At 41.0% G+C, this 20,408-nt stretch overlaps 1 protein-coding gene across 5 annotated transcripts in view; it reads right to left on the bottom strand.

Annotated features, from left to right (window-relative positions):
- Positions 1–15,840, bottom strand: part of uso1 (USO1 vesicle transport factor) — a 107,984-nt gene extending 92,144 nt beyond the window's left edge. For all 5 annotated transcript variants that reach the window (XM_073042344.1, XM_073042347.1, XM_073042345.1 and 2 more), the window contains exons 1-3: positions 15,684–15,840; positions 2,808–2,894; positions 613–677 (exon numbers count right to left, since the gene is read on the bottom strand). In XM_073042344.1, coding sequence (XP_072898445.1) covers positions 613–677; positions 2,808–2,894; positions 15,684–15,749 — 218 coding nt within the window. In that variant the 5' untranslated portion in view covers positions 15,750–15,840. The remainder of the gene's footprint in view (positions 1–612; positions 678–2,807; positions 2,895–15,683) is intronic.
- Positions 15,841–20,408: the final 4,568 nt, after the last annotated feature.

Consider the following 20,408-nt stretch of genomic DNA (forward strand, 5'->3'; position numbering starts at 1 on the left):
AAGTGAACTCTCGTGGCAGGTAGTGTGGACAACACTTCACCATTAGATAATTCAGACTGGGTTTGAAATAATTAGGGATAATTGAATGCAAAGTTCAGTCTCCTTGATACTTTCCATCCAAGTCATTCAGGTGGATAGTCATGAACAACCTGCTGAACTGGACCAAACAACAAATTCCAAAAACATACATACATTCCCAGCATGTGCAGTTTTTTTTTTAAACTTTCCAAAAATCTTGTTGTATCCCATGCATTTCTTTCCTGAAGAAATCCGTTTAATTATGCAGGCTTTTCCCTTAACTTATATCATGAGCTATAATTTTTCATTTTTACTTGAGTGGATTCAAAATCCCTGAAAGACAGTATCTTAGCCCATGTGGCAATCCTACATGTTTCTTGCACCTGGGTGAGATGTGCCTGATCTGAACCAATCAGGAATGTCCATCTATCAGAGAACAAAATTAAATGGATACAGGTCTGATGAGTCTTGAAGAAACCTTTCAAGCTCTTATGTTAACACCCATTTCCCAACATTTAGTCAGATGATTCCATAGTTCTACTACAGTTGGTCGAGTTTAGACACTTTCCAAGTTAATTCAAATATGGCACTTACCGATCTATCTGCAGCACATTAATAAGGTGTTCCATAGCTTGACTACCAACTTCGAGCCGATATTTCTAAAAGAAATTTCAAGTGTACATACTTAAGAGATAAAAAATTACAAAAAAAATCTTTTAACTATTGAATAAAGATTTTTAATTTCGTCCCTTCCCATGAACTAAGTAATTTTGAATTTCCCCATTCTTCTGCATTCTAAATAGGTCCGTGGCAAGTCTTAAATTGTTACAGGTAGCAACAAAGATTAATGAAAGAATAATTAAAAAAAAAGAAATCTCTTATATTCTTCTATAGCAAAGAAGAATTACATTAAACCTGCTTTCAACTTTGAGAAAATCTGCTGGTGCTGCAAATCAAAGTAATACATACAAAATGCTACAGGAACTCAGCAGACAGGACTTTGTGATATGGTGCAACTCAAATTACCTGCGTCTCAATATCACCAAGACCAAGGAGATGGTGGTGGACTTTAGGAGATCTAGGCCTCATATGGAGCCAGTGATCATTAATGGAGAATGTGTGGAGCAGGTTAAGACCTACAAGTATCTGGGAGTGCAGTTAGACGAGAAGCTAGACTGGACTGCCAACACAGATGCCTTGTGCAGGAAGGCACAGAGTCGACTGTACTTCCTTAGAAGGTTGGCGTCATTCAATGTTTGTAGTGAGATGCTGAAGATGTTCTATAGGTCAGTTGTGGAGAGCGCCCTCTTCTTTGTGGTGGCATGTTGGGGAGGCAGCATTAAGAAGAGGGACGCCTCACGTCTTAATAAGCTGGTAAGGAAGGCGGGCTCTGTCGTGGGCACAGAACTGGAGAGTATGACATCGGTAGCAGAGCGAAGGGCGCTGAGTAGGCTATGGTCAATCATGGAAAACCCTGAACATCCTCTGCATAGCACCATCCAGAGACAGAGAAGCAGCTTCAGCGGCAGGTTGCTATCGATGCAATGCTCCTCAGACAGGATGAAGAGATCATTACTCCCCAATGCCATTCGGCTTTACAATTCAACCGCCGGGGTAAGATATGTTAAAGTGCTGGGGTTAGGACTGAGCTTAAGTTACTATTCAATGTATTTTAGTAAACTATTTAAGAACTTTTTAAAAGCTATTAATGCTTTTTGAGAGGGTGATTTTAGATGCATATCATATTTATACTGAGTTAAGTATTGTATGTAATTAGTTTTGCTACAATAAGTGTATGGGACATTGGAAAAAATGTTGAATTTCCCCATGGGGATGAATAAAGTATCTATCTATCTAGACCAGGCAGCATCTATGGAATAGAGTAAACAGCGTTTCAGGCTGAGACCTGGATGAGACTCAATTTCTCCAGCATTTTGTGTGTATTTCTACTTATAACCTTGTCTTGGTTAGAATGGAGCAATGTACACATTTCTAGCATGCATAGTATAAAAATGCTGTAGCACTGGTGTAAGTTCAAAAAAAATTTACAAAGACACAGGACTGAAGGAGCATATTTATGAGGTAAACTTTAACAAAGCAGGACTGCCATCTCAAGAAAAAGACAGAATGCAATAGAATAGAGATATTCAAAATTATGAACAGATGCAGTACAGAAGATGTACAGAACTAAAAATATTATACCAATAGACATAAATACACTAATAAATCCTAGAAGTTCCTGGAGTGGTGAGAGTGTTAACAAAGTTGGGAAAATACGCTCAAGGGAAAATTGGATGAGCACAAGATTGGGGTAGAAGAACTGCCAATGGTGCAGGGAGAGGACAGGGAGTTGGAAGCAGAATGAAGTGTGGAAGCAAGAGCCTGGTGAGCTAAATTGCTTGTAGAGTTTTGCAGAGTTGGCCACCATGGTAGATTAGCGGTTAGCGCAATGCTATGACAGCTCAGGGTAGAGTTTAGATTTCAATCCCAGCATGCTCTGACAGGAGTGTCTGTACATCCTCCCTGTGGAATGTGGGAGTTTTCTCTGGATGCTCCGGTTTCCTCCCAGAGTCCAAAAATGTATCGGGTAGGTTAATAGGTTAGTCTAAATTGTCCCATGACGAGGTTCAGGTTAAATCAGGGTTGTTGAAGGTTGTTGGGGTGGCATGGCTCAAAGGGCCAAAAGGGCTTATTCCACACAGCATCTCTAAATAAATAAATTCCATTACGATTAAACTATAATTTCCCTCTTCCTTTTACGCCAAATTTTGAAACAGTCAAGATCATACCTTTGACAGTGACTTGAGTGCTCTCACAGCATCTCTACGATCATCCAGCAGTGTAGAAGAAGCTACTCTGTCACATAGCTTCTGAACCTGTTCAAGAAGATAAAATAGTTAACTACCGAATGCTGAGCACAGTCCAGATAACTTACTGCAAAATAACATTCAAGGATCAAATTCAAATTTTTACTCTGATTTTCAGAAGGCCTTTGACAAATGTCGCACATGAGACTGCTAAACAAGATTAGAGCCCATGGTATTACAGAAAAGATTCTAGCATGGATAGAAGATTGGCTGACTGGCAGGAGGCAAAGAGTGAATAAAAACAGGCCTTTTCTGACTGTCTGCTGATGTCCAGAGGCATTCTGCAGGGGTTAGGACCGCTTCTTTTCATGTTAAATGTCAATGATCTGGATGATGGAATTGATGGTTTCATGGTGAAGTTTGCTGGCGATACAAAGACAAGTGGAGGGGCAGGCAGTGAAGTCTACAGATGAATTTGGACAGAATAGGAGAATGGGCAAAGAACTGGCAGATGGAATATAATGTACGGAAGCGTATGGTCATGCATTTTGGCAAAAAGAATAAAGTCGTAGAGTATTTTCTAAATGGGAAGAAAATTCAGAAATCAAAGGTGCAAGGGACTTGGTAATCCTCATGCAGGATTCCTTCCTTGCAGGTTGAATCAGTAGCGAGGCAAATGCAATGTTAGCATTCATTTCAAATGAAGTAGAATGTAAAAATAAGAATGTAATGCTGAAGCTTTATAAGATATTGGTCAGACCACACTTGATGTATTGTGAGTTTTGGACCCTTAACCTAAGAAAAGATGTGCTAATATTGGAGAGGGTCCAGTGGAGGTTCACGAGAATGATTCCAGTAATGAAAGGGTTAATATATGAGGCGTGCTTGATGGCTCTGGGCCTGTACTCTCTCGTTTAAAAGAATGAATGGAGATCTCATTGAAACCTATGGAATACTGAAAGGCCTGGGTAGAGTGGACGTACCAGTAGATATAATGATTCCTAGTGGAGAAGTCTAGGACAAGAGGGCATAGCGTCAGAAGAGAAGGAAGTCTCTTTGGAACAGAGTTATGGAATAATTTCTTTAGCCAGAGGATGGCAAATCCATGGAATTCATTGTCACAGGCAGCTATGGAGGTAGAATCATTGGGTATACTTAAAGTCGAAGTTAATAGGTTCTTGATAGGTTAGGGTGCTAAAGGTTACGGGGAAAAGGCAGGAGAATGGATGTGACACGGATAGTAAATCGGCCATGAAATGGTGCAGCAGGCTCAATGGGCCAAATGGCCTAATTCTGCTCCCATGTCTTATGGGCTTATGGTCAAATCATATTTTTAATCTGTCATCCTACGAGCAATAAATTTGATCCATATACTGATAAGCTATTATAAATTACTGCACTTCATAAAACTAGGGTTCAAAGTTCGATAATGGCTCAAAGACCAAAAGTGCCATAATTTAGATCTAACTAAAATAAGAAACACCTGAAATCTACAAAAAAATGTTGAATTAGCATGAAATGACAATTAAAAGTGGGCACAAATAAGCAGAGTACTCAACACAGCTGAGAAGTCTCTTGACTATGCTGTCACATTGCACAAGTTAGCATATTGATAATAGATCCAAGCTGAATGTTCACTTTAAATGGAACAGAAAATTATTTTGGTCACTTGCACAATGTATACCTTCAGTCAAATATAGTCAGCTTTTGTCAATTGTTTCAATGTACATAAGCAGATTTGCAAATGTCTAACTGGAAGCTGTAGAATTAATTCACATTGACAATGCAATTGAATAAATGTTATCTCCAATATTTAACAAAGTCTTAACAAAATTTTAACAAGTTTTAACAAAAGTTAAAACTTTTTTTGGTTTACAATTACCAATTGTTGACCCTTATTGTAAACAAAAATGGCAAAAGTTTGTCACATCTGGCCAAATGTAAAATGTGGGTGAGGTACTGCACACCCTCATCAAATGACTGCACTTCAAAAGAAGCACCTTGAACATGAAGTAATTTAATGATTTGGACACAGCAATCCTTGGATTGCATTGTCCAAAGGGCAGGTTTTGGTGAGTAAGGAGACTTCAGTGAGATACTACAACAGTGAGCCAGGTTAACAAAAGATCTCCGAGGATTGGCAGTACAAACTCAATCTTGGCAGAGGTTTTGATATCAGAAGTCAGAATAATAAATTAGCAAGAGGGATGGAGCTGATTGGTGAACTTCCAGATGGATAAATAAAGCATCTGTTTGTTAGCAGAAGTATGAAAGGGCAGCTCACTCATGGGTTCCACATACCATGGCACTATGGGAATCCCTGCATCCCTTCTGTGTCCTGGACAATCAGATATGGGAAGTGTCACAAGCTATATCAACTTATTTGAAGTTAAATGCCAGCTACAGTTTTTGCTGTTCGTGTGAAGCTGAGGGTTATGTAAATTGTACATTTATCTACATTGTGCAGGAAGGTATATGAAGTGAAGTGAACCACTAGGCAAAGGCAGGAACCATAAACTCAAAGATTTTACCAACCAGTAAAAGGTATTCAACATTGGTGAAAATGATACTTTCTATAGGGATCACAGCCAAAGTCAAGTGCACAGCAATTTGAGAGCAGACACGTGTTTCTGCAGCCATAGGCATGATTAAGAATGGTATTTTGCCTCAATAGTTCCAGGAACAAGGAAACCAAATGGATGAGGGTTATTTTAAAGGTAAAGGGTAAACAGATGGTGAAATCATGTTATCTACAACACAAGCAGCAAGAGGGGTTGAGGTCCTGCAAGCAAAATTTATGGAAAATGAAAGTGGTAATCTCTGAGTTGCTTCCAGTTACATGTGGTAGTGAGTTCAGAAAGAGGAAGACAGAGTGACACTGGAGATAATGGCAAGAGGAATTGCTTACTATTTCTGAGGAATTAGAACAATTTCTGGAGCAGATGCAACCTCCACAAGCCAGACAGATTACACACAAGCTGGCAAAATGGTAATTTGGTCTATTACCACACGTACCAAGGTACCCTGCAAAACCCATCTCACGTACCAATCAATTCATTATGACAGTGCCTTGAGGAAAGCAATACAAAATGCAGAATTAAACTGCTACAATTACAGAGAAAGTGTAGTGCAGGTCGATGTTAACAAGGTACATTGTGAGGTCAACTGGACAGGACCAGAATCCTTGTGGTAGGCTTGCAGGAGTTGTTGGGAGAGTTTAAACCACCTCGGCAGAACAGAAACGGAGGTAGAATCAGAAGGGAAGAGAAAAAAAAACAAGGTGAAAGTACAAATTAGACTCAACTAAAGAGGTTCATAGGATGGCAGAAAAGGGCAAAGTAACCGAAGTACATTAGGAATGGGCAGGCATGCACGTGACCAGGGTCAGAGTAAGGAAAATTGATAAAATTAGAAATTCTATCCAAATACATGCAGCATTCATGACAAACAAGTGGATTGATAGCATAAATAGAAATAGGTATAATCAGATATCCATGGCAGTGACATGGCTGCAAGATGTTGAAAGCTAATATTTAGGGTATTTAACATTTCAAAATCATTATGAAACAGGAATAGCGAGGCAGCATAGCTCTATTAATAAAGGATGAAATTACTGCAGTGGTGTAGAATGACAATGCCTCAAAAATTCTATCTGCAGAAATTGGTTGTGTGGAAGAAAGAAATATTAATTTTTTTTAAAAAGGTAGGGAAGTGCACAGACCACTTATCATTGGTTATACTGTAGGATAGACTATGATACAAGGAATAATGAGGCTTGTAAGAAAGGTACTGCAATAATTAAAGACTTTCAACATATAGATTGGGCAAATCAAAATGGGTAGCCTCATAGAGTGTATTTTCAATAGTTTCTAGAGCAAGACACAGAGGAACCAATCAAGGAGCTATTGCAAAATATGATAATAAATAATAATATAGTAAAGGATCATCTAGGAAAGAATAATAATAACATGATAGAATTTAAAATTCAGTTGTGTGTGGAAAAACTTGGGTGTGAATAAAGGGAATTATGATGGTGTGAAATCAGAATTGGGTAAAAAGGACAGCTAAAATAGATTAACGCCATAAAGTCAGACAATTAAGTAGATTTCATACTCTGAAGCATGCAACCAAGATAGGTTCAATGGGAAGTGATGACACAAAGGCCGGAGGTGTTGTGGATAGTGTGGAGGACTGCCAGAGGTTACAGCAGGACACTGATAGGATGCAAAACTGGGCTGAGAAGTGGCAGATGGAGTTCAACTCAGATAAGTGTGTGGTGGTTCATTTTGGTAGGTCAAATATCACAGAATATAGTATTAATGGTAAGACTCTTGGCAGTGTCAAGGATCAGAGGGATCTTGGGGTCCAAGTCCATGGGACACTCAAAGCTGATGCGTAGGTTGCCTCTGTGGTTAAGAAAGCATACGATGCATTGGCCTTCATCAATTGTGGGATTGGGTTTAGGAGCAGAGAGATAATGTTGCAGCTATATAGGACCCTGGTCAGACCCCACATGGAGTACTATGCTCAGTTCTGGTCGCCTCACTATAGGAAGGATGTGGAAATCATAGAAAGGGTGCAGAGGAGATTTACAAGGACGTTGCCTGGATTGGGGAGCATGCCTTATGAGAATAGATTGAGAGAACTCGGCCTTTTTTTTTCATTGAGCAACGGAAGATGAGAGGTGACCTGATAGAGGTGTATAAAATGATGAGAGGCATTGATCGTGTGGATAGTCAGAGGCTTTTCTCCCCAAGGCTGTAATGGCTAGCACAAGAGGGCACAGTTTTAAGGTGCTTGGAAGTAGGTACAGAGGAGATGTCAGGGGTAAGTTGTTTTTTTTAAAAACACAGAGTGGTGAATGCGTGGAATGGGCCGCTGGTGACTGTGGTGGAGGCGGATATGATAGAGTCTTTTAAGAGACTCTGGGCAAATAGAGGGCTATGGGTAACCCTAGGTAATTTCTAAGATAAGGACATGTTCGGCACAGCTTTGTAGGCCGAAAAGCCTGTATTGCACTGTAGGTATTCTATGTTCTCTGTTTCTATCCTAACTAAGATAATAAGGTGACATCAAACTGAAAAAGACTTGCAATATTGAAAAACACAGTGGCAGACCCACAAGACTAATAATCTTAGAAACCAGCAATGGATAAGTAAACAAAAATAGCAGGTGGTAGACAGTGAGAGTAAAATAGCAAGCATCAGATCTACAGATGTATTGAGGGAGAGTAACTAGACAAAACTTGAAAATTAATAAATGGAAATAGAAGTGGTGGAGATTCAAAATCATTATTTTGATTGGTCTTCATGAGATGAGACAACTGAATTCATCACAAAGATAAAAGTTAATTGATAGGCTAGAGGGAGAGAGGAAGTTAAAACCTCTCTGCCACTTAAGAAAAAGTACAATGCCAACTAATGCCAACCAACCATTATAAAGTAAATAACAGCTGGACACTCAGAAATTCATATGACAATCAGGCAAATACAACACAGTTATTGGAGGGGGAAATAATGTTGACAAAATTTGCTGGAATACAGAACAGCACAGAAATGGACATTTTCAGCTCATCTTGTCCATGCTGACCATGATGCCAATCTACCCGAATCCCATTTGGTCAAACCTTCCTATCCCAGTGCCTGTTCAAACGCCTTTTAAACACAATATCTGCCTCCATCATCTCTCTGGCAGCACCTACTAGATATTCACCACTCTGTGTGTGACATCTTATCCCTCAGATCTGCTCTAAATTTCCCCCACTTAATTTAAGCCTGTGCTCTCGAGTTCTTGACTCGCATACCTTTATAATTTTATAAACCCCAATGAGGTCACCCATCCTAAATAGCTTCCTATTTTCCAGTTATAGTAAACACAGCCAGAAATAAATTCTATCTCCCATCTCACTGCACAACTTTGAGCTAGAAGTTGCAACTTAACAGTCATTCTGTATCCCTAAATTTGACAACCTTCACTATCTATGACTGTATAAACTTTCATGTCGTCTGCAAACTTACTAATTAGGTCATCTACATTCTAATCCAAGTCATTTATATATTAACAGCAAAGGTCCCAGCAGCAATTCCTGAATTACATCACTTATTACAGACTTACAGTCAGGAAAAAAAACCTCATCCAACACTATCCCCTGCCTCCTGTCACCAAAAGAGTTGGTGTTTCAAGATACTTCAAATCCTATAACAAACAGGATGGACAAAAGGAACTTATTAATATACAGGAAGTATATGAGGTATATTTTAATTTCCAGAAACTATTTGGTTGAAGTGCCACATACAAGATGGTTGCAACCAAGTGCATGTGGTTCGAGTGATATACGGTACTGGCAAGGTTAGACCATTGGGCAGCTAACAGCCAAAATAAATAGTTAGCAGACTGACAATCAGTAACTAGTGGGATGCCAGAGGGATCAGTTCTGTAGCCTCAACAATCTACAATTTGCATTCATGGCTTAAGGAACTTAGTGCACTGCACCCACATTTGCTGATGAAAGGAAGAGGTAGGTTCAGCAAGATGTGAAGACACAAAGAACTTGAAAAGGGGTACAGATAGGTTAAGTGAATTGAAAGAAGCTTGTAATGAAGCATGTGGGAAAACATGAAGTTATCCATTTTATAAGGGTGGAAAACAAACTGCACAAATAGAGTGCAAGACAAAAACACATGGCGCTACAAAAGGTTTCTAGGGGTCCTGGTGTATAAAATACAGGAGATTGCTAGTAGGGAGGTACACAAATAAAAAAGGAAGATTTGCCTTTATTGTAAGAAGAATAGAGAATTAAAGAAGGAATATTTTAATGCAAATATACAGTACACTCAAGGCCTTTCCTGGTATACTCTAAAGTTTTGCTCTGCATATTTCACTAAGTATTTGTTGCATTGGAAGACATGCAGAGACAGCCCACTGTCACAGTCAGAGAATCATACAGTATGGAAACAGGCTGCTCAGCCCAACCCACCCATGCCAACCAACAGGCAGCCTCCCTTATTAATCCCAAGCAGTAGGTCCATAGCGTTCTATGCCCAAGTAATTCAAGTGCTCATTTACACACAAATGCTATCAGAGATCCATTTTCAACCATTCTCTAAAACAGTGCATTTAGTATGCTCTGGGTAAGAGTTCTTCTTACTGCTCTACTCTCTATATACACAAGACTGTGTGGCTAGGCATAGCACAAATACCATCTATAAATTTGCTGATGATACAACCACAGTTGGTAGAATCTCAGGTGGTGATGAGAGCGCGTACAGGAGTGAAATATGCCAACTAGTGGAATAAGACGAAGGAGCTAATTGTGGACTTCAGGAAGGGTAAGACAAAGGAACACATATCAATCCTCATAAAGGGATTAGAAGTGGAGAAAGTGAGCAGCCTCAAGTTCCTGGATGTCAAGATCTGAGGATCTCAGTCCTGACGAAGGGTCTCGACCCGAAACGTTGACTGCTCCTTTCAACGGATGCTGCCCGACCTGCTGAGTTCATCCAGCTTGTTTGTACGTCTTGATTTGACCACAGCATCTGCAGTGTACTTTGTGTTCTCTGAGGATCTAACCTGGTTGCAACATATTGATGTAGTTATAAAGAAGGCAAGAGAGCGGTTATACTTTTTTAGGAGTTTGAGGAGATTTGTAATGTCAACAAATACATTCAAAAACTTCTTTATATGTACTGTGGAGAGCATTCTGACAAGCTGCATCACTGTCTGGTATGGAGGGGCTACCGCACAGGATCAAAAGAAGCTTCAGAAGGTTGTAAATCCAGTCAGCTCCATCTTGGGTACTAACCTACAAAGCACCCAGAATGCCTTCAGGGAACAGTGTCTCAGAAAGGCAGCGTCCATTATTAAGGAACTCCAGCACCCAGGGCATGCCCTTTTCTCACTATTACCATCAGGTAGGAGGTACAGAAGCCTGAAGGCACACACTCAGCGATTCAGGAACAGCTTCATCCCCTCTGCCATCCAATTCCTAAATGGACATTGAACTGTTAGACACTACCTCACTTTTTTTTTAATATAAGTGTTTCTGTTTTTGCATGTTTTTAATCTATTCAATATATGTATACTGTAATTGATTCACTTGTTTATTTTTTCTTTTATATTAAGTATTGCATTGAACTGCTGCTGCTAAATTAACAAATTTCAAGTCACATGCCAGTGATAATAAACTGATTCTGATCTAAATATCTTCTCCTTTACCCTAAATCAATGCCCTATAATTTTATTCACTTCTAACACCCTATATTAAATTTACTACTTCTTCCATGTCTTCTCTTCATGCACCATAGTTCAGGTGTCATACAAAAACGAGACAGTTTTTCAGGACCATGGTGCTACATGAACAATACAAAAACTACACTGAACTACCTAAACCAACACAAAAACTACACTAGACTACAGACCTACCCAGGACTGCATAAAGTACACAGAACAGTGCAATCATTACAATAAATAATAAACAAGACAATAGGCACAGAAGAGGTCAGTAGGTTGGTAGTCCGGTGGCTTACGGCAAAATCTGTTACATAAATAATCAGCTGAATGGCGGCGTCCAGAATTCTATCCGTTTCTGTACTCCCGCCGAGTATTTCGCTGCCACAGATGTAATCCAATTTAATGTCCACTGGAGAGCAGAATGGACGGGAGAGCCAGTCGGCTAGGGCTTGCTTTTATCCTGGCACGGACACCTGCCCGATCGCCTCGCTTCCGGTTCCTCACACACCGCTTACGACGTCCCCAACTCCGGTCACTGGCATCAGGCAACTCGGAAGACCGCAGGCCCGATTCCCTCAGCAAGCCGAAGTCGCGCAATCTAACCAGTAGATTTTTATTAAAGTTTGTTTTTGGGCGATCTCTGTACTGTAGCAGTAACTGGCGATGGAAGATAGTCGCTCTGTTATCCATTGCCCTGAATCCTAATTGTACTTTAACATTAAATTTTAAAAAACTAAATTAAAGTAACACTAGATCCAGATCCAAAAGGCCGCGCCGAAAGTGGGGGGGGGGGGGGGGGGAGCACCTGTACATAGTGATAGAATCTTACAGAATGCAGAGCTTATGCAATCACATCAGCTACTGAAATGTTCTTTAATTCTCCCAATTTCCAACTCAGTGTGTAGTCTTGTAAGCTACTTTGACTCAACTATTCCTAAAATGTCCCCACACCCCTAGCCAAGTTAACCATTGAATTACCAGTTATCACTAAATTTTTCACAAAGCTAAAAAATAAATAAAAACATTTCCTTCCAACTAAATTTAATGGATTGGACGAAATCCCTGAAAATCTAAGGGAACTGCAAAGTATCTCTAAATGGGTATAAAAGTAAGAGCTGTTAAATAAATACAATTGGTCTCAAAACTACAACGTTGACGTGAATAGACTTTGACCACATACAATTTAGGAAATTTACATGATAATTGCAACAACTCTGAATCTAACATGCATTAGAACTAATATACCAAATCAAATAAATGTTTAAAACTCATCCCTGGAGCAACATCCAGCAATTATTCAAAGTAGCCACATAGTTTGGGAATTCTATCTGCTAATGATCTGTTACCTTATTCAAAATTCAGTCACTTTGAATCTACATATACCATGTTTCTCAACTTTGAGGACAGAAAAAGCTCTTATTTATTCTGTAAAATGACACACCAAAAGAAAAAAAAGTCTATCAACTTAGATTCAAGTGAAACACCATATATGCAATTATCTTATCAACCAAACTAGAACACCAATCTTATCCAAACATTAACCTCCTGTGGATTTTCAGTTTCATCGACCTTTACTTCCAATGTCTAAAATTCACATGATCAGCTGAGGTTGCTTCCTGATAGCTGCTCTCTATAGAAAGTGAATTGATCTGGTAACTTTCAAGCTAGCCCTAAAACATGTTAACAAGGTTTAGCTCAGCAACAAAAGATGTTCATAGTGAACTGGAAGCGAAGTATTTTATTTGGTACAATGAAGATACCAATTTTTTTTTTTTACGATGCTCAGTGATTTAGCATGAGTAAATAGACATTTCATATTTTGCCAACTGTGCACACAACAGGTGACGTTGGCTGTTAAATGCACTGTTTACATCAACATTTAAAATTTTTGTTTTTAAAAGCACCAGAGAAGCATCAAGATGCAGTTGAAGTTGTTCAAGGCAGCTGGTAAGATAACACAGGGAAGTTATCCAGGCTTTGACATTTGTGGGTATTCCAGGCTTAAATCATGCCAAATAATAGGAGTTTGAAATACAGAATGAGAGACAGGTAACATTTCAGGTCAATATTCATTTAACATTAGCTCTCCACATGCCACTGAGCTTTTCCAACACTTTAATTTTAGATTTCCAACATCTGTCATTTCCTGTGCTCCAATATCACAACACCTTTGCTGGAAATGAAATGTAAAAGTTTGACAGTGTTAAAGTCAAGGTGCTTGATAAGGCTTTAGATTTAGATGAGGCCAGAAAACAGTCCATGCACTTCAAGGAGAAAAGAAGTGATTTCATGAGGTTTGAAATTTATTCAGAAAGTACTCAAGAGACTAAACATTGGAATGATTACTACATCACAAAAAATCCCACCTTAATTTGTACCATCAGCAACATGACATTTGGTCCCCAAAGCCAAACGCTTAATATAGATTGAGAACAAGTGTGGAACTGAAGAAAGACTTGCTTGTGTGCCAACTTTTTTAAATGATTCCTTCTCATACTTTTTTTTTTAAACACACTGATACATGAATAGAAAAGGTTTGAATTATATGGGCCAACACAGGCAAATAGGACTAACTTAGAGAGGTATGCTGTATGGACCTACATGCTGTGACCACTTTATTTGGTGCAGCAGTACACCTGCTTGTTAATACAAATATCTAATCAGCCAATCATGTGGAAGCAACTCAACGCATAAAAGCATGCAGACATGGTAAAGAGGCTCAGTTGTTGTTCAGACCAAACAGATTGGGGAAGAAATGTGATCTAAATTACTTTGACCATGGAATGATTACTGGTGCCACAGAGGGTGATTTGAGTATCTCAGAAACTGCTGACCTCCTCAGATTTTCACAAACATTCTCTAGCATTTAGAGACTAGTGAAAAAAAACAAAAAACATCTAGTGAGCGGCAGTTCTCCAAGTGAAAGTACCTTGTTAATGAGAGTGATCAGAGGAGAATGGGCAGACTGGTTCAAGCCTACATGGAGGTGACAATAACTCAAATAACCACACGTTACGTTAGTGGTAGGCAGAAGAGCATCTCTGAACACACGTGCTGAACCTTGAAGTGGATGGGCTACAGTACCAGAAGACCTCCTGTACCTAACAAGGTGGCTACTGAATGTTTATCAAATTGACTTGAAAAAAAGGTAAAATTTCTCAGTTGCTGAATATTCAATGGAGGCACAGACACTGATCTTGTAGAGCCAATGCCTCACAGCCCAGGTTCAATTCTAACTTCTGTTCCATCTGTATGGAGTTTATACATGCTTCCTGTTGACTGTGTGGATTTTCCCAGTGCTCTCATTTCCTCCTGCATCCCAAAGATGAAAAGCTCATTGGGCAGATTCTGGGGACTATTGACTGGAATGTAAGGAGAATAAAATATGGGATTAGTGTTGGATTGGTGCAAGTGGAATGGACTCTGGTCTGAAGGGCCTGTTTCAGTGCTGTGCTTCCCTTACTCTGGTGATGAGCATGTCGAATGGCTTTAAGTGGAAAATCTGAGTACAGGAACAAGAATGCCTTTGCACAATTATAATAAGGTCCTGGTGAAACACATCTATGTTTTGTGCCCTGCCTAAAGAAAGGATACACACTATATGTATAGAGAGAGTGCAGGTGAGATCTGTAAAGACACAGAATGGAACCAGGTCTTCTGATACCATAACTATCATTAACACCAATCCAACAACTAACATCAATCCTCCTATTTTCCCTACATTACCATCTACTCCTTCCAGATTCTACCATACACCAACACATTATAGAGTTTACAACAACCAACTAACCATCCATGGAGGAAATGGATGCTGTCACAAAGAAGGACGTGCAAACTCCAGGTCTGTACCAGAGGGATTGAGCTATCTAGGCTTCCATTTTAACGTCAATCTCATCTCTAGTCTATGGGATCACTGCATTCCTCTAATCCTACTCTCAAACATTCCCAACTTTAAAATCAGATCAGGCAGCATCATATGGACAGTTGACAATTCAGTTTGAAACTCCGCCAGTCCAGATGAAGGGCCGCGATCTTAAAAGCCAACTGTTCATTTTCCTCATAGACGCTGCTTGAACATCGAGTTCCTCCGGCAGAGTGTTTGCTGCTCCAAATTCAAACACTTGCAATATATTGTGTCCCTCATTTTAACCGCCCTGCTTTCCACTGTGTTTAAACTTGGGAATTACCGCAACAAAGCTTCCTCGAAACTTAATCCAAGTTGGATCCTACCCTAATTTCCCTTTGGATAAATCTCCGTCCTTGGGAAGATTGCAAAGCCTCGCTCTTCAGCAGAGCTTTGGTTTACTGTCCCTCCACCAGAGTGCCGACGCAGAGCTCGGGTCCAACATATTAATGTTGTTTCGCTCCCAAAAGACTCTGCCCAACCTACTGTCCCCGCAGCACCTGCTGTTCTATGGCGGGTTGCTTGCCGACCCACATCTCCGATTGTGGCTCCCCGTCAATCTCCATAAAAGCTCAAAGCCACCCTGCAACCACAACTTCCCACTCTCTCCCCACGGAGTCCAGAAATCCAGGCCCAGGCACAGTCAGGCCCGGAGGGCTCCCGGCCCGACATAGGAAGGGGCCCAGAAGCCCCAGGGCCCCCGCCTCCCCCGACCGGGTACTCACGGTGTCGGCACCGCTGGGCTGCGGGCCGGCGCTCTGGCCGCCCATTACCCCTCTGAGGAAATTCATGGCCGCCAACTGTCACACACGGCTCGCGATCCCACACAGACGCAGAGGGGCCGCGGGGAGGGAGGCGGAGCCGTCGTCGGCCCCGCTGCGCCTGCGCGGCGACGTGGCAACACACGTGGCCACTCAGATATCGCGTCAGCTAGTTAAAGGTCCGCATCACCCGCTGCATTTCCTCGTTTATGACTGGGCTACAGGTGTGGTGTGCATACAGTGCTAGGTTCATTGAAAGTGATTATTTTAATATGCTGGAACATTCACAGAAACAGTAAAGCAGGCACAGTTTGCGCAACAGAACCATTCCGCATGATGTTATTGTTTTCTCTCAATGTACTGATGTAATGAAGTGATTTATATGGATGGTATGCAAAACAAAGTTTTTCACTGTACAAGATACATGTGACACTAATAAACCAACTGACTGATGAAAAATCACTTAACCACAATGTTAAGAAAAGTTGAACTTATGTCGTGTACACACGTTTAAGGTGGAAGTACAATGAAAAACTTGCAGAGGCATCGCTGACAAGTCGTAGAACAGAAGTCAGATGTATTGTCACTGACTTATGTGAGAATACATTTGTTCTTTTATTGCAGCAGTGTAGCGAAAAGACAAAATTATCATGAATTACACAAATAAATAAATAGTATAGAAGTTACACTGAAGAACAATTTTTTTTCTAAAGTTGCTTCCTCAGATTTTTTTGTTCATGATAGACCGCTTGAACACAATTTCAAACTACTTGTATCACGTGGGAATTTGGAGGAGCAAGAAATTAACTTATATTGAATATTGCAGCGTGCATTCGGTCCATGATGATAGCTTGTTTGACTCAACAGCTGTTTTAATTGCGACAAGCAAAAAATCAGACCGGGCACTATGACCCGGGAGAGAATGCACTCTTACAAACGGGGGAGGTGAGGATCACACACCCGGTTACAGTCAGGTGACCCACAAGCACACCTGCGAATGACCCAGGGTGAATTGTAATAATAAATGAACTTGAACATCTCATCCATAATCCCACGAAAGCATTAAAAAAAAACAATAAATAGCGCTGGCCACTAGGAGTGCTGGGGCGAGCTGTCGGCCACGGACCCGCCTCCGCGGACCGCTACTATACATACAGTACAGTAATGTGTTTGAGGCTTCTCCTTAAGTGTCCAATAATAACCAGCCAGCATTGGTGGATTCCAGTTGCCCTGAAACCGTTTCTCCATGTCTGCGATGTCCTGGTGAAACCTTTCACGATACTCGTCATTTACAGCGCCAAGATTTGTAGGGAAGAAGTCTGAAAAGGAATTCAGAAAATGGATCTTAGGAGACGTGTTTAGTTCGTGGATTTGTATATTTGAAGCATGTTGTCAACCAGCTGCACGTGGTTGCCAAGTAAATTTTCAACAATATCCTTGAATGCGATTTTCTCCAGTCTCACTAAACATTCTTTGAATTGTTTGTTACTGATGACCTGTTTGATCTGTGGACCAACAAAAATGCCTTCCTTAATCTTGGCATCAGTTATTCTGTGAAACATCTGCCTCAAATATCAAAATCCCTCACGAACATTTTTGTGCCTGATTCCTTCTCTGCCATCTTGAACCCAGTAATCGCACGTGATGAAGACCATGGAGCGGCTGATAATACAGAATCTGAGGCCACAAACCAGGCACGCCCGGGATCCTCTTCAGTTTGCGTATAAGGAGAAGGTGGGAGGGGAGGATGCTATCACGTATTTGCTGCACAAATCACTCTCTCACCTAGATGGGGTCAGTTGTGCTGTGAGGATTACATTCCCTTGACTTCTCTAGTGCCTTTAACACCATCCAGCCCAAGATCTTAAGGCACAAACTAACGGAGATGGGAGTAGACTCGCACATGGTGGATTGGATAGTGGACTACTTGACAGACCTCAGTATGTGCGGTTGGGAGACTGTAGGTCTGACACGGTGGTCAGCAGCACAGGAGCGCCGCAGGGAACCGTACTCTCTCCGGTCCTGTTCACCCTGTACACATCAGACTTCCAATATAACTCGGAGTCCTGCCATGTGCAGAAATTTGCTGATGACACGGCCATAGTGGGGTGTGTCAGGAATGGACAGGAGGAGGAGTATAGGAAACTGATACAGGACTTTGTGATATGGTGCAACTCAAACTACCTGCGTCTCAATATCACCAAGACCAAGGAGATGGTGGTGGACTTTAGGAGATCTAGGCCTCATATGGAGCCAGTGATCATTAATGGAGAATGTGTGGAGCAGGTTAAGACCTACAAGTATCTGGGAGTACAGTTAGACGAGAAGCTAGACTGGACTGCCAACACAGATGCCTTGTGCAGGAAGGCACAGAGTCGACTGTACTTCCTTAGAAGGTTGGCGTCATTCAATGTCTGTAGTGAGATGCTGAAGATGTTCTATAGGTCAGTTGTGGAGAGCGCCCTCTTCTTTGTGGTGGCGTGTTGGGGAGGAAGCATTAAGAAGAGGGACGCCTCACGTCTTAATAAGCTGGTAAGGAAGGCGGGCTCTGTCGTGTGCAAAGTACTGGAGAGTTTAACATCGGTAGCTGAGCGAAGGGCGCTGGGTAGGCTACGGTCAATTATGGAAAACTCTGAACATCCTCTACATAGCACCATCCAGAGACAGAGAAGCAGTTTCAGCGACAGGTTACTATCGATGCAATGCTCCTCAGACAGGATAAAGAGGTCAATACTCCCCAATGCCATTAGGCTTTACAATTCTACCGCCAGGACTTAAGAACTTTTTAAAAGCTATTATTAATGCTTTTTGAGATAGTGATTTAGATGCATATCATATTTTTTTACTGAGTTAAGTATTATATGTAATTAGTTTTGATACAACAAGTGTATGGGACATTGGAAAAAAAGTTAAATTTCCCCATGGGGATGAATAAAGTATCTATCTATCTATCTATCTATCTATCTATCTAATTCTGCTTTCGCCTTTGACAAACCCAAGACTCTGACCAGGTCATTTCACTCAGATCTGTGGTCAGATGAGGCTCACTGGAATAAAGGCTGCAATGTATGTCTCAGTATCGGTGTCGTTTTCCGTTCCTGGCTCGTGAACTGGAAGTCTATCATCATGTGGCACAGGTCTCTTGGCTGAAGGGTGATCGGGGTATTCAATGGATTTCTTGTTTTTCGCAGAGAAACCAGACACACAGAAGTAGCAGTCTGTCATACGATTCTTCCACTATCACCATACTATCGGGACAGCGAATGGCATTGACTTCCGGGTACCTCAGAGCCGATCGACTGCGCATGTGACGCAACAAATGTGAGGAGCTCAGGCTTTATCGTGGGCCCCAATTTCACACCCAAAGAAGAGCTCATAGGCTTTCTTTAATAAAGAGTATTGCTCCGTCTTTAGATTTAAGCATATACTCTCCACAAAATTTCATGGCTGTTGCAACATTGGCGAGACATTTTGCTATCAGAAATACTCCTGAAAATACAATTACTTTATTATAATGAGTACGCATAACATGCCCGTAGAGCAAGCGCGTCAGTGTGGTCGCAAACCGATATATAAACGCAATGCATAGAACAGTGTGTGCGTGAGGCTATACAGCTTTTCTAGAACCTGTTCTGCCAAAGCAGCCCTGGCGTGCCTGAACAAGGAAGGGTCTCGGCCCGAAACGTCGACAGTGCTTCTCCTTATAGGTGCTTCCTGGCATGCTGTGTTCCACCAGCATTTTGTGTGTGTTGCTTGAATTTCCAGCAGATTTCCTAGTGTTTGCTGAAGGTAGTAAACTTTTCAGTTTATATTATGGACAACATTTTAATTGACTTGAATTATTAATTGAAATAATAAATATAGGCGATTTCAGCACGTGGTGCCTGATAAGGAAATTTGGATGCCGCTTTCTTATGGCAGCGCTCTTTCCAATTTAGCTCATTGGTGGGGAGGGCTTTTGCTGTAATGGGACTGGTCTGTGTCCACCACCTTCTGTGGATTTTTCCATTCTTGGGCCATGATTCAACCCGCTGGATACTCTCCACTGTGCATCTACTTGTCGAAGTTTTAGATGACACACTGAATCAACACAAGCTTCTACGAAAGTCGAGGCACTGCTGTGCCTTCTTTATGATGGCGCTTACTGCTGGTTCCAGGACAGATGCTGTGTTGTGATAACGTACCAAAGATGATTATTATCAAAGTACACCTACAGTGGTGCTACAAAGTTTGTGAGCCCTGTAGAATTTTCTCAATTTCTGCATAAATATGACCTAAAATGTGATCAGATCTTCACAAGTCCTAAAACAAGATAAAGATAACCTAGTTATATAAATGACACAAAAACATTATACTTGTTCATTAGTTTATTGAAAACAATGATCTAATATTCCGTGTGAACCTCCAGGGTAATGCCTTCTACAAAAGCTGTTTGGAGTCAGGTGTTCCAATCAATGAGATGAGATTGGAGGTGTGGGCTGTAGAGATGCCCTGCCCTATAAAAAAGACACACAAAGTCAGGTTACTGACAGAGCCTGCTCTTCTCAAGACAGGCCTGTTTATGCACATCATGCCTCAATCAAAACAACTTTCAGAGGACCTTAGAAGAAGAATTGTAGAGATGCACAAAGCTGGAAAAGGCTACAAAAGTATTTCTAAATACCTGAGTGTTCATCAGTCAACAGTAAG

The sequence above is a fragment of the Hemitrygon akajei genome, chromosome 4 (genome assembly GCF_048418815.1).
Source record: "Hemitrygon akajei chromosome 4, sHemAka1.3, whole genome shotgun sequence".
Classification (NCBI taxonomy): domain Eukaryota; kingdom Metazoa; phylum Chordata; class Chondrichthyes; order Myliobatiformes; family Dasyatidae; genus Hemitrygon; species Hemitrygon akajei.